This window comes from Coloeus monedula, assembly GCF_965178545.1.
Source record: "Coloeus monedula genome assembly, chromosome: 3".
NCBI lineage: Eukaryota > Metazoa > Chordata > Aves > Passeriformes > Corvidae > Coloeus > Coloeus monedula.
In genome coordinates, this window is record NC_138783.1 from 94,910,473 (window position 1) to 94,925,112 (window position 14,640).

General features: G+C 45.9%; 1 protein-coding gene across 1 annotated transcript in view; it reads left to right on the forward strand.

Annotated features, from left to right (window-relative positions):
• The window catches only part of CARS2 (cysteinyl-tRNA synthetase 2, mitochondrial), a 36,741-nt gene extending 22,176 nt beyond the window's left edge, over nt 1-14,565 (forward strand). Inside the window, exons 11-15 of the mRNA XM_082278003.1 lie at nt 3,906-4,044; nt 6,012-6,135; nt 8,051-8,149; nt 11,396-11,656; nt 14,401-14,565. Of these exons, the coding sequence (XP_082134129.1) occupies nt 3,906-4,044; nt 6,012-6,135; nt 8,051-8,149; nt 11,396-11,656; nt 14,401-14,475 (698 nt within the window). The 3' untranslated portion in view covers nt 14,476-14,565. The remainder of the gene's footprint in view (nt 1-3,905; nt 4,045-6,011; nt 6,136-8,050; nt 8,150-11,395; nt 11,657-14,400) is intronic.
• Nucleotides 14,566-14,640: the final 75 nt, after the last annotated feature.

Sequence of the window (14,640 nt, forward strand, 5' to 3'; positions counted from 1 at the left end):
CGGGTGGAGCATGGGTAAGCAGCTGGTGTGGTCAAGGCTCTGGGGCATTGCTCATGCCTGTCAGTGTGCTGCCAGCCCTTGTACACATGCAGTCATTGGACTGAGAAGTCTTTCTGCTTGTTAATACCTCTAGCTGCCTTGCAGGAGCCACCCATGTGATCTTCCTGGTGGATCCTCCCTCTCCTAGGACAGCTGAAGGCATCAGGAATGTAATATATCCCTGCAGAATTTCAAAGCATGGGATAGTAGAGAGGTGGTTATTAACTTCTGACCTCCACTGTGACAGAAAGACAGGAGTGAATCCAGTTGGAAGGTCTGCTGCAGAACAGCATCCTGTTTGGGGCAGGCAGTGGGTTGGTGGCATGCCTGGCTGTTTTTGGATGATGCTACAGGGCAGTGGCACACTTGGCTGATTTCCTCTTTTAGGAGATGAAATACCTTGTGTACACTTAAGTGGCTCCCTGGCTTGGGGCACCTGGGAGTCATGAACAAATGTGTGTTTAAAACAAAAGAGGAGATAAGACTAACACCTACTACACTATCATATATATATATATATATATATATGTTTGACATGTAAACAAGCACTGAATGTCTGGTAGTTTCTAAGCTTGCCTCAGGACGAGGAATGGCACTGGAGCCCTGCAGTGGAGGGCTACCTGCAGGCTTTCTTCACTCCCTGTCAGCTAGCTGCATTTGAACCTCTGCTTTTTGCATTACTTCTGGGATAAACGCCTTCCTGAAGTAAAAGAAGAGTGCTACCTGTGTGGATGTGGGTTTGATGAAAGGATATGGTGGTGTTACATGAGAGTATAGTGCCAGTAAGCCAGTTGGCAGGTAAGGGTTGCTCAGAAGTCTGCTCTTGCCATCTCTGCCTTACGAGGCCGTGTGTATTATTAGCTTCCCAATAAGGAGCCAGAGTTGGTCTCTGCTGAGCCAGGTATTTACTGTGCTGCCTGTCAGCTTGTGTCCCTGCTATCAATTCACTTTGGTCTAAACACAAGTTCACTGCACTCCTTCTCATCTTGCTGTCTGCTCATATTTTTATTAGAAGTGAGATCCCAAGCACCTCCTGCTTGTTTCTTAAAAGGTTTTTATAGCCTAGACCCATGGGTGATGGTTCCTGCCATCCCTGCCTGCTAAAGAAAGCCTTTAGTAAAATCTGGGTTTGGGGGTCAGATAGTACCACACACATTGGATTGAGTCTGTAAAAGATCTTTGTAGGCATGGGGATGAAGGCAGCACCTGACAGTTGGGAATGGCTCATGCTTGATACTGTGGTTTCTTGGGCTTGGAATGGGCCTTTTTTGTTGTCTAGACCAGCCCCTGTATGTGTGTGTGCTAACAGGCACAAACAGAGACAAATGTGACTCCAGAGTGTCCCAGCCTTGGAGGAGCAAGGGTTGAAGGGGTGTGTGCAGGGAGGTGCATGTGTTTCATGGGAGTGGGGTCCGGAGGATAAAGCTGGATGCCTTGCTTGTGGGGAAGAGGAGAAAAGTCAGAGAGAAGAGCCTTTTATCATCCTTCCATAATGTGTTTCTGCACAGGGTCTCTGCTTCATTGCCCTCTCTGCCTGCTCAGGGTGGTGGGGCAGAGCTCCTTGGGGTGAAGCTGAGCTCTGGGGGCAGTGGTGATTATCTGGGTCTTTTGCTTTGGCTGGTGCCTCTGGCTGTTCCCTTCTTGGCCTGAATCACCACCCTGTGGCACACCTGAGGCTGTTGGGAAAATGGTTCCTAGGTACCTGAGGCAGCAGCATGGTGACCCTCCACCAAAGTGCCAGCTGCATCTGGGTGCAGCTTGAAAGGAGAAGTGCCATCTCCAAAGCCCTGTGGGACTCTGCTGTGAGGCACAGGCAGTGGGGTTGTGTCTCCAGAGCACTCTCCTGGTCAGCAGAAATGCTCTGGTGATTTTGTGAACCTGAGTGAACTGCAATATTTTGACCCCTCTGGTGTCTAATTACTTGGTGGTGCTAATAAATGTACTGTAATTTGATGATGCATTAGTGATGCCCTCAGTGGCAAAGGAGGGAAGGAGCAGGGAGCACAGTGAAGGTTTATAGGGCTGGGCTTGCCTGTGCTGCGCTGTGGGTTTGCAGTGCCAGCAGGCAGTGGTTTAGGAGTATGCCCTGAATTGGGGATGAGGAACAGCTTGAATCAAAGTAGGCTTCATCAGGATAAACTTTTATCAAGTATTCCTTGCAGAATTCCCGCAACCAGGTTAATCGAGTAATCCTAGTGTATGTAAATGATCACTCTCAGTGTCTCACTGTGTCGTAGAGGTCTGTACATTTTTGAAAGTTGAGTAAAGCTTAATTTTAAAACCAGCATTAATGAGGCAATAATGCAGATTTTTAATTACACACAAGTGAAAAATCTGACGAATACAGGTTCAGACTTATGCCTTTGCTACACAGGGGTAAATCCTGTGGAAAGTCTGTTTAAACACTTAGGCTTCCTTAGGATTTAGGCTAATGGAACTGAGATCAGGTCTCACATCTGGCTGCTTTTGCCCTCTTAAATCTGCCCTCTTGGTAAGACTGTCTGCTCTAAAGAGTCTGTCTGGGCAGCGTTGGGTAATTCTGCAAAGCAGTTGGATGTAACATGAGCAGGGCCAGAGGTGAGATTTCTGTGCAAACTGTGGGTGATGCTCAGTGCTGAGGAGATTAAGAATATGCTGGAAGCTGTGGTTTGGATGTACCTTATGGCAGAGGTGAGGTATATGATGGTGAGGCAATACTGCACTGGCTATGAATGGCTCTGGTGTAATACTGGGGAAGGAAGGCATTCAAACTTAGGCCTGGCCTAGGTAGACACAACTTCCACTGAAGCCAGGTGAGCTCTCTTGTGTGGGGTCCAAGAGTTCTTCTACAGAAGGTTGCACATTACTGTACAAATAAAGAAAAGCCTCTCACTGATAGCAATTCCCAGTAAAAGTGACAGGGAGCTAGTCTGGCACCTGCACTTCTGAGGGCGAAGGCAAGGCGAGAGGAGTCTGCTGAACTCCTACCAGCAGGAGTGGATGCTGGAAGTTCCTAAAGTGAAATTGCCTGCCAAAGCTAAAGTCCCCCTGAATGCAGTGGGGATGTCTGATGTTTCTGCAGCTGGTGGAAGAGGAGCACTGTAGGGTTCCTGTACAGCACATCTCATTGTAAAGCAGAGCTCAGCTTTGGTTGCAAGGGCTCATTTACCTTGAGATTTTATCTTTCTTTCCAGTGGCCATAAGAGGCTTTGATGTGTGTGAGTTGAGTGTGATGAATCCCACCCTAGACATGCCCGTATGAGTTTAAGCAATTTGTATTTTCTCTACAAATAGCTTTCTCAAAATGATATGGTCAGTTTAGCTTTGATATTGTGAGGGAATTGTTTAGGAGCTAGTCCACAAATTTTAGGTTCATCTAGATTTTAGATGTTGGTGAAGCAGCCCTTTCAACAGTCAGTGGTGAGGGTTAGGCCTCTCTGGAGGTCTCCAAATACAGATTGTGTCTACCTAAATTAGAATAGGCACAAAATTAGAGGTAGATGTTGCCATCTTAAATCTGGGGGAATGCTTAGAAGTCTATTGAATCTTAATGCTTTGGATTGATAACCTTGCAGAAAGATTCAATAAAGGAAAAAAATTAAAGTCAAATAGTGATTGCTTCAGTAAACTTTCAGATGCAACTTTTTGAATCCATTTGATACTTTTTCCAGTAGGTTATACTTTGTCATATGTAGTGATTGTCTTTTGTATTGATTTAGTTCACCTGGTGTGCATGAAGAATGGAGCTTTTAATTAAATGTGCAATTAATTGTAAGAAGTTTGCTATACATATAATAACAAACTTCTCCTTTGTCTCCAAATACTGTTCCTATGTATGACAGACAACATTCTCTCCATCATAATGCCTTAATTTCTTTTTTCCTTAGCGGTAGAATTTAGTGATGAGAGCATGGAAGATGCAAAGAACCTTCTTCAGGCAATCTCCTCATTTATTAGAGATGCAAATGCTTATATAAAAGGACAGCTGGTGTGTGACCCTGTTAGAGAAGACATATTGTGGGAAAGGTAAGTGCACCTCCTGTATCTTAAAAGATGGTGATTATGTGAGCAGTAGTTCGCTGACAGGCTCAGAGGTTCTGTTTAAGAAGCAGGACAAGAAGGACTAGGCAGCAGTCCTCCCTCCCAGCCCAAAAACCAAGGGCAGGGGGTTTTTTAATTCTCTTTCTAGCCAGCTGTTTTTGCTCATAGTCTGCTACACTCAGTTCATTGTGTTTTTAAAATCTCTGTTACTTATCCAGTGTGCCTGTCCTAACACAAGCATCCTTTGCCCCTTGTGAGCGATGTAGGAGGCAAAGCTATGGCAGTAGTGAGGCTCCCCAGTTTGTAAGTAGAGCTAGGCAGTAGCAACTGGAGAAGAAGTGATACACCTCAGGCATGTGAATTTGTAATCCAGCTGGCTGGCACTGTGGTGTGCAGCAGAGGAGAGAAGGGGCTGCTGAGAGATTGGCCATGGGCAGGGATGTCACAGGGAAGGAAGACATTACAGTTGTTGTGACCCTTACAATGGTGAGGAGAGTCCTTTGGAGTCCGTTGTGAAAACCAGATTATCTTCAGGACTGAGATGTGCTGTGTGTTGGGTGCAAAGTTGAGAGCAGGAGCATGGTGCTCTGGAGTCAGGGTAGGAGGGGCATTGAGTGCCCTGAAGCAAGGTTAGTGCAGGCAGCTCTGGGCTCTAGAATCAGAGGTGAGACAGCCTGTAGAGGTGAGGGGCAGCTTCCTTGTGGCTCAGGCACCTCACTGCTGGGGAAGCTTGTGGCTGCACTGAGTGAGGGTTTCAAGGGGCACTGGAGCACATCACAGGAAAGTGGAGTTGCATTAACTTGCTGTAGCATTTGGCAAAAGCAAATCCTTCAGCAGGAGATCTGTTGGTGCAAGATTAAGTTGAGAGGCATGAGGAAGTTGAAATGGATAATCAGCAGGGGATGTGTGGGAGGGCACAACTTGTGTATCCCTAGGTGTAAAAACAACCAAAATGAAACAAAGCTCTTAATTAGCAAAGTGTTAGATACTCAGTGGAGAGGGGGAAGCTTGCAGGGGAAGGTGTTGGGAGGAATGAATTAGAGCAGCAGCCATCCAGGATCTGAGGGAAGGTAGGCATTCCAGGCAAAACCATTCAGAAACAGGCAAAATACGGAGAGCTCCAGAGATGCTAAGATAGCTTGAGGCTCCCCAGCTGAGCCTGCTCCTTGAGCTCTATTGGGAAATGGCATCCTTGGGCCAGCACTGTGGAGCTCTGGTTTGCCTGGCTGTCGATGGGAGCACGCTGACAGCAGCTGTTTGTAGCTCCCCATTTATCCTTGCTGCTCTCCTCAGCTCCCTCTCCAAGTGGCTGCAGCTGGTGGCACTGGTTCTGTGGTGATCAGTGCTGATTGCCTGCTGGCTTTTGGCACTGTTACACAAATGGTCCCACTGGACCTTTCCATCTGGGCCATGGTGAGTGGAGTCCCTTGGGATTGGGCTCTCCTGAGAAAGGAGGAAGCAGTGCTTGGTTGAGAGTCAGATCCTTATAACAGGATTCTTGGCCAACACCAGGACAGCTTTCTTGCCTAGCACTGGAGTGCTGCCTGTGATGTGCCTCTGGAAGAGAAGCATGCTGTTAGCATGATAAATGGGCTGCTGGAAAAAAAAGCAGAACTCAGTAGGATCTTTGATGTGCTTAATATCAGCCTCATTTTCCATCTGTTTTTAAATGATTTAAGGCAAACTGCTGTGTTGTTGTTGGCCCCTCTGATTAACCATGTCTATGTATTGAATGGATGTAACACTTTGGATTTTTACATGAATCAAGTTTTTCCCTTCACAGCAGAAAGATGTATTCTCCCTGATGAGTGTAGCACTGCCCATCACAGGACAGCTGGGACGGAGATGGCAGTGTCCTTTCGATGCCTCCCTCTGGCTGAATGGCTGATGAATTCAGCATACTGCTGGCATCTTGTTTGTCTTATCTTAAATGTTACCTTTTCTTCTTGAAGGCTAGCCAACACAAAAGTAACCGTGAAGGCTGCGTTTGCAGATGACTTTGACACCTCCAGGGCTGTTGCAGCAATTATGGACCTCATTCACCATGGCAACAGACAGCTTAAGGCTGTTACTAAGGTAACCCATTAGGATACAGAGATCAGAAAATGACAGCTGTCCACTGTCCTACTGCTTAATGCAGACAGATTAGTTTATTGTTCACATAAGAAACCAGCAGAAACAAAGCTCCATAAATTGTTGACCTTAATGGAGCCCATTTGTCCTGACCCTATCACAGGAATTGTGCATGGCTATTGTTTTGTGCTTTGTTGTGTCCAGAGGATGTTTCTTTCCTGCTGCCCTATATTATTTATATCTAAGGTTTTTGAAAGGCCTGAAGCCGTTGTGACATGCTGCTAATTTTTTTGCTGGTTCTGTGTTCTTACCCTGCTTCTTTGCTAAATATCCATGCACAGAAATTAAGCTAAACTGGGAAGTGGTGGTGGGGGTGGTTGCTGCAGGGGCTCTGGCTGGCAGCCCCAGGTGCACTGGGCAGTCTTGGTGGCGAGTTCAGTGCTGGGGACCGAATGGTTTCTGCTGTCAGCAGGCTGTAACTGGCATCAGCATTCCTGCATGAGTCTGTCTTCAGATGGCTTTTGGCACATTAAGACCCTGTTAAAATCTCTCATGCTGGCACAAAGAAAGCATCTGGTAAGGACAAGACTTGAGCAGTAAACACTGTCTGAAGCACTTCTGGGTTCTCCATTTACCAACAGCTCCCTTTGTCATTCAAGGCGAGCATCTCAGCCTTGTTGCTGTGCTCCATGAGTGCTGGTGTCATCATCATGTTCACCATGTTTGTGCAGTAAAAGAAATGTGTACATGGTAGTAACTGGTTTTAAGAGAGAATTAGTCTGTTGGTTTAGAAATCCTGCCTCCTTCTGGTCCTGTTTTGGCATTGGCTGTAAATTCTGTCCTTAGCCTTATCTTTACAAAATGACTCTCTGATCAAATCCCTGACCTGAAACACTTTGCAGCAGGGATCTGTAATGGCATTACCACTCCTAGATAAAAGTATCCTCATTTTGTCAGTCACTGCTTGTTCTCTCTGAATTCCTCCTGTCAGTCATTCTGTTGAGAATGGGATGGGGCAGCTGACACAGATTTCTGGTTGGGGTGGTGGAGCTTATCTGGGTGCAGCCCAGCTGTCTGGAGTGTTCCCTCTTTATGGCTGTGAGTGTAGTTTTTCTCCTTAAGAACTGTGAGTAAATCCACATGACTACTTACTCCTCTCTTTAGCCTTCCTGCTAAATATTTCTCACATTAGATGGCACACTCCTATTCCTTTCTCCCAGTGGCCTGCTCCAGCTCCTCCCAGTTCAGATCTTCCTATACATTTTAGACTATGGCTTATCTCAGGCCCTAATGAAGATGTCAGATAAAATCCAGTACTAGCTGCAGATTTGCTTGTGCATGTCATCACCCTTATTTTTTAGGCAAGGGTTAGTCCCTTAAATTGCTCTTCAGTCTGTCATTTAATCCGTATTTTATTGCTGCTGCTGCTGATTGCTGGTGCTACCAGGGCATGACAAAATGCCATATGCTATCTCAAAGCAGTCTCCACATAGATCGAATCAATAAGATACTCAAAGAATTATTTCTTTTTAATCTTTTGCATTCTAGGGACCCATGAATCTGGGATTTTGTTCTTTTTATTTTGTTTCCATACACACAGCCCTCTCATGCCCAGAAGTGCTATTTTTAGTTCTAATTTACTGCACACATGTAATGTGTGGCAGCTTCACACATCTCTTCTCCTCGCTGCGCAGGCTGGTGATAAGCTCTTCCCTTCCCTCGTTTACTTAAATCCCTTCCCTTTGTGCTGTGAGGTGCTTTTATATCTCTGTAAGATTGCCTGTCTGGGCAGGTGTTCTGGTGGAGGTAGATCTATATAATTAGTAATAGTTTTCCCTTGTGGACTAGGCTACAGAGAGATGCTGGGTTCTGTAATATGTATTGACTGGACAATCTCTTTTGAGTGTTTTCTAAACAGGATGCTGGATCTCCTAGAAGCTCTGTTGTGTATGGAAGCATTATTTCCTATATAGAAGGCTTTTTCAATGCCCTTGGGATGTCCTTCGGAGAAAGACAGGTAATGAAATATATCTTCTATGTGTTCTAGTATATGGTAGCAACCCCAGTGTTATGTTTCACAGAATACTTTCTGAAAGCATCAGATGTAACAAAGTTATTTATGGTTTTAGTAAACCTTTCTGCACCTCTTGCAGTTTCTCCTGTGATGTTTTAGGAGAGTGTATAAGCAGGTGGAACAAAGTGTGGGCTTTTTAGTTCTTGGATACTCCCGTGTGACTTCTGCACCAATTGTGCTGTGGAAATGAAAGACTGAGGAAGGAAACAAGAAAAAGTTAGCATTGGAGGCCTTTAAATTGTCCTGTTATGTGTCTGGCTTTGCCCCAGCTTTTCCTCTTCTCCCAGATAGTTGCATTCAGGCTGGCTTTGATAGCTGTGCAAATATTTGCAATTGTGAGGGGTCCCACTCCTCTGCAGAAAGCTCAAAGCAAAGTACTGAACGGGAAGGAGAGTCATCAATATGGAGGTGATATCCTGATGTATGGAAAGGGAGCATTTAAAATGACACAAGGTGTTGGAGAATAGCAGGCTGTTCTTTGCTCCTCTACTGCTCAAATATGGAGCTGAATGCACAGTAGTAGAAAACTTTCTGTAGAGAAACTGTTCTGCAAAAATTTATTTTGGGGAGGGGGAGAAAAGAATAAGAATGTAAATAACAATTTTCGTCCTTTGAAAATCAGGCAGTATGGCAGTAAATGCATTTATTTAGTTTACCTCCATGGATTTTCTCACAAAAGTTCTTTCAAAATGGTGGCTGGATGTGATTTGGCTGTGTGTTACTCCTCATAGCCTGTGGTTTGCATGTTATTTTGTAGTGGCATACTAAACACTTAAATTTCTTTGTTAGTTGGATGGCAAAGTCATTCCTCCAGATTCTGGGCTGTCTGTATGCAGGCTTCTGCTGCACCTGTATTTTTGCTGAAACAAGTATCTTGAGTGCTTTTCTTTGTTGTAGGCTGTGCTAGTCCCTTTCTCTGTGGCAGGAGGATCAGCAGTAGATGCTGGTCTGAGATACACAGGCAAGAAAGGAGCAACTGATCAGACTCTTCTCTGTTCCTCTGCTCTTTCACCTTCCAGTAAATGAATCTGTCAAAATCTTCATCAGAAAGGTCCATGAGTTACCACAATTTAGTAAACAAAATGGTGTAAGAATTGTTTCCTGACCCTGAGACCAGCCACAACAACCCAGCATCCACCCTTTCTTGCCCCTTAGCCAGGTAGCCCCAGGCATGCAGCTTGCCTGGAGCAGTTCCTTACCACAGTGGTTCCTGGTGTGTGTGCTGTGTGGGAGAGGGCTGCCTGGCCTGGACACTGCTGTGCTAACAGTGCAGAGGATACAGGGAGTGGTGTTTGGGCCCCCTCATTTGGATGTTTGCATATGGCCTGTGGGTCTATCTTGCTCCTGGGCTGGGATTCATCTCAGCTGATCAGCCTTACAGTCTAATGTAGCTGCCTGTGCTTCTGAAGTCTTTGGTGGGGATAGCTCATCTCAGTCTGGTGGCTGTGTACAATAAGACCGCCTGTCTCTTTCTCTGCATTGGCAAGAGAAGATCTTATTCACAGGGAGGTAAGATGAATCCCTCTGGAAAGGTGATGAATGAAAACCATCATGCCTGTTTTAGAGCTGGGAAGCTTTTGCTCTGCCAAAGCATGCAGAGTGTTGAGTGTATTGCAGGTGCAGCCGAGGCCACTCTGTGGAGTAAGCAAGGGCCAGAAATTTGGGATCAGCCCTGAGAGGCTGCACAGTGTTTTATGTGGAAATCAGATCAGTTCATCTCCTAAAGCTGCTCCTCCTTTTGAAGGCTCTCACTCCAGTAGGTGTCTGGTTTGAACTCTTGCAACGGTGTTTGTAGAGGCATGTTTCTTGCTCCCATCATCATGTCTTTCCCTTCTGTATTTAAGTATTTATCCTGGCACAGGTTACTATGGAGCATTTCTGGCACTTAGATTTATTATCTTCTTCAATCTCATAAAATTTTTCTTTGGTATGGTTACATGTTTTGAAAGCTTGGGGAATTTGCTGCATTTCACACTCTTATCTTCAATAGCTTCCCTGTCACCTCCTCCTCCTGCCCCTTTTTGTTTGTCAGTGACCTCTGAAACTCTGCTCCCTTTCATTCCCATCCTGCCATTCACTGACTAAACCCAGTCCCCTCTGGCTTTAATTACTCAGCTGCTCTTCCTTTCCCAGATGATGTTGCTGCCAGGAGCTTCGCCCCCGGCCTTGGTGCGCTTTGTGCTCCCGCTCTCATGTCACAGTGATAAAACACCACACTGGTGTTCTCTTGTTTGTTGGAGGTTTGTCCTTTTCCTCCCCCTTGGGAGTTTGCCTCTAATGAGAAACAGGGATGGTCTCTCTGCCAAGAGCAAGACCAGGAGCCTGGCTGTGCTACTGCTGAGGAGTGGCCTTCCTCTTCAGCTGACTCCCAAGCTCCCGTCCTGGCAGCTATTGGAGCAGGGCTCTGTAGGAGGAGTGAGTCTGTTCCCTTCCTGAGGCATTGACCAGTGAGACTCCTGCCAAGCCAGAGGAGGCCAAGGAAGCTTGGAGGTGGCTGAGGGGAGGAAGGGGCTCAACTACAGCTAGGAAACACCCACAACACCCTGTGTGCAGTAGCTGCAGCTCTGTCAGGATTTTTTGAGTGGCTGAAACTTCGGGTGAGATGGATCAGATGAAAGTTCTGTGGATTTGGGAAGGTTTTCTGTAGATGAAAGGGAAAGGATAGGATAGACTAGAGACTTAAAGCCAAAATACTTATTTTTCCAGGTTTGTGTTTCTTGAAGGCGGTCTGGAGGTACAGAGTAAAGGGCTGATGTATTCTCTGTCTTTGGACTTTTACAGCCAAGGAGCTGTCTGAACTGGTGGCTAGGCTTCCCTTGCTGTGTTGGATTCCTGTTGCCAGGCCTTTCTTACATCAGCTTGTCTGATCCCTTTTTAAGTTATGCACGCTTCTGGCATCTCGGAGGTTTCCTGTGGCGATGAGTTCCCCACTTGGGTTATGTGTTGTGTTCATGTGAGAACACTCTGCTCCAAGGTAAAAGCTTTCTTGTGCAGGAACATGCTGAACTACTTCCAAGCGTGACCCCACTTTTTGTCCAGCATTAGTGAGATGGTGACATTTTAATTCTACCAATATATGGAAGATGCACAACCAAGAGAGGTGATAAGGCCTCACATTGCTACGGAGATGGGGTTGATTTTTTAAATATCATTCTCAGATGTTTGTAAAGCCCCGTGTTTGATTTCTAGGTGCCTGTGGGAGGAGACAAGTCTGCAGTGCTCTCCAGTGTCATTGAGGAGCTGGTGAGGTTCCGCGCGAAGGTCCGTCATTACGCGCTGGCTCTGCCGGAAGCAGCAGACGCTGTGCCAGGAGAGAGTGTGGCGGGAGCCAAGGAACCCAAACAGGAGCAGAAGGAAAAGAGGAAGCAGCTAATGCGCGAGAGAAAACCCCTCTTGGAGGCTTGTGACAGTCTGCGTGGAGACCTTGCTGCCTTTGGAATCCACATAAAGGTAGAAGACAGTAACCCTCTTTGTGAGAGTCTCAGTCACTTTTTAAGACAACACTTCTTTTTGTCCTTCATTCCCCTTCAGCAGCTTGTGGTGGTGTGCTCTGCTCCATGTGTGACTGCAGTAGCAGGAGGTGAAAGTCAAGCTCTTGTCTGGCTATGCTGCTGCCTTCTCTTCTGCTCCCCTTCAGCCTGGTGTCTCCATGCAAGCCACTGAAAATCCCATAATATTCAGAAATCCCTAAGTTGCCCAAGTTAATCCAGAAGGAAGGGTGTGAGTAATGTGTGGAGTCTTAAAAAAGATTGCAAAGGAACTGGGAAGTAAACCGAGATGACTTGCGAAAGTAAGGCCTTCCTTCTATCCTCCCCACCCAAAATAAGTCTCCATGAGAAAGCTTCTTCCATCTTCAGCAGCTTCATTCCCAACTGTTCCTGAGCCACAGGGGCTTTGCCCAATTCCTGTACCATTCCTCTCTCCATCCTGCTTTCTACTTTTAGCCTACACCTAATGCCAGTGTTCCTTTCCATTATCTCAGTGGCATCTCTGGCTTGAGAAAAGACCCTCTATGGCATTACTGCCTCCTCCTGGTTCCAGGGAGCTGCATTACTTCTTTAAAGTGCTGCTTCTTCCACTTCCTCTTGGTCACTGCCCTTCTTGCCTCCACGAGGCGAGGGTCAGTGTTGCTCCTTGTGCACAGAATAATCCTCCACATTCTCTCCCTCCATCCAGTTTATGCTGCTCATTTTTCCTTTGCTTGGGAACTGATCCTGGCAAGTCTGGTTCCATGGTTTTACCAGTGGGAGGATGGAAAGCACAGTGACATCAGGGAGTGACAGCACACATCCGCTGCAGCTGCCGAGCGTGAGGGCTGTCACTCGTCAGCGCTCCTGTTACAGCGGAGCGTGGTCGGCGCTCTCCTCTCTGGGATGACAGCGAGCGCGCCGACACAAACCGGGGTGAGGGCCAGAGCGTGGTGGTGGTGCTGAGCTGCAGCTGTGAAAGGAAAGGGAAGCTGGAACATCTGCTTCCTCTGACTTGTTTGTAAATCCCCACTAAACTCATCTGTCAAGCAAGTTTGCAAATCCAAACAACTGTGCTGAGACAAAGTCTTGGAGAAGCAGCCTGCCTTTTCATCTATTGGAAAAATGCTGCAGCCCCACCTCCATCCTTTCACAGATTTGTTTTGGTTTGCTTTTAAAGGGATTTACATTTGAAAACCCCACAAATTAGCCAGGATTCAAACCACTCCATTTATTAAAAAAAATTTGTAATAACCTGAAGGTCAGCATAATATGTCCCAGAATAGATTGCTTCAGAAGACGAAGCACACATGCACTTACAAGCACACATAGCAAGCATCCAAAGCTGAACTCCTGCTTTTTTTGCTCATACTGTGAAAGTATCCCAGGGGGTGCTGTGAAGTTTGCTCACACCTTGCTTTTGCAGATCCCAAAGAGTCCTTAAACTGAGTGGTGCAGCTCTGCAGTTCCTCACACGGGCTCACCAAAGCACATGTGCAACAAGGCATGGCCTACACAAAGCAGGGCTCTCCCCACCCTCTTGCTCATCATGTGTCTGCCTGGCTGGGTCAGCTGATGCCAAAAATGCCCCAGTAAAACAGCCCCTAACAGGGGTCCTGCTTGCCTAATAAGTGCTTGAGGAAGTTACTTGAATTTCTCATTTCTACCCAACCTCTCATTTACACAAAACTTTTGAGCCTCACACTGTGCATTCATTAATGCCTCTGCCAGCATGCTGCCCTCTGTCATACGAGGCTCAAGCAAGCCAGCAACTTCTCAAGTACATGTGCTGAAGGAAAAGCAGTGGAACAGATGAAGCAGACAAGCCTCAGCTCCACCCAGTGCAAACTAGGAACCCGTCTGGTTTGAGGCAGGGCAGGGAGGGGGTGGCTCAAGTCAAAGCTTAAATTCCTTAAAAATCAGCTTTGTAGAAAGGGTAATTTCTCCTTCAGGTTCTAGCTTGTGATTTCCCTACTCTGGTTTCGTCTGTCAGGTTGCTCAACGCAAAGGATGCTGGCTGAAGTTACATAACTTGCAATAGACTGATTACAAAAATCCATGTGTCTTTTCTTGGCATTGTAGCATGCTTGGAAGCTATGCTACTAAGTGAAATGTAGTAATTAGGTATTTAGGCATCAGAAAGTTTTCATTTTAATGTTAAAAAAAAATTTCAACATTTCCACCCACTGTCATGAGTCAGCACTCATGGAATGTTATAATGTGTCAATGTTCAGATTAACTTTTATTTTCAACCACTGCAATCAAACAGCTGGTTTTAAATAGAATGTTCAATTTAGCTGTAATATTGCCTTTCGAAAGTATGACAGTATCTCATTACAGATACTAAAATCAACAGGCTTCTGTCCCGAGTTCAGAAGATCAAACACATTCAGCAGTATATTCTTATGTATTGAGTGTGCTTTTTCAGGAACATGAGCCCGTGAGACTTGAAAATACAACTGCATGAGTTGAGCAGAAGCTACTCATGTGAGAGGCTACACCCCTCTGCAGCATCCCATGCTGAAGAGGTGACATTTCTACTGTGTATTTCTTCCCTCTGAGCTGCAAAAAATTGGCTAGTTTTGTTTTACAGCTGTGAGCATTATTAGTAGCAGTGGCATTCCTGTGAGATTGTATTGCTACTGGATGAATAGCTCTGCTGAGTGAATCTTGGTTAAAAGCTGGGATCCAGACTGGTGAGATTGACCTGCTTACTTTTTCTTACAGGACAGAGCTGCTGTTTCAACCTGGGAGATTGTGGAAGGAGGGCAGACAGAGAAGCAGACTGAGAAAAAAAGCTGATCCTTCATCCTTGGACTTGTTTTTTATTTCAGCTTCTTTGGCAACTGTTGTAAATACTAATTCTTTCAAAATAAAATCTGTTGAACAGAATGGCTAAAAATGATAGCGTGTAATTTGAGCAAAACTGTTGGCACTACTGCTTGGTAAATAAATACAGGCTTTGCA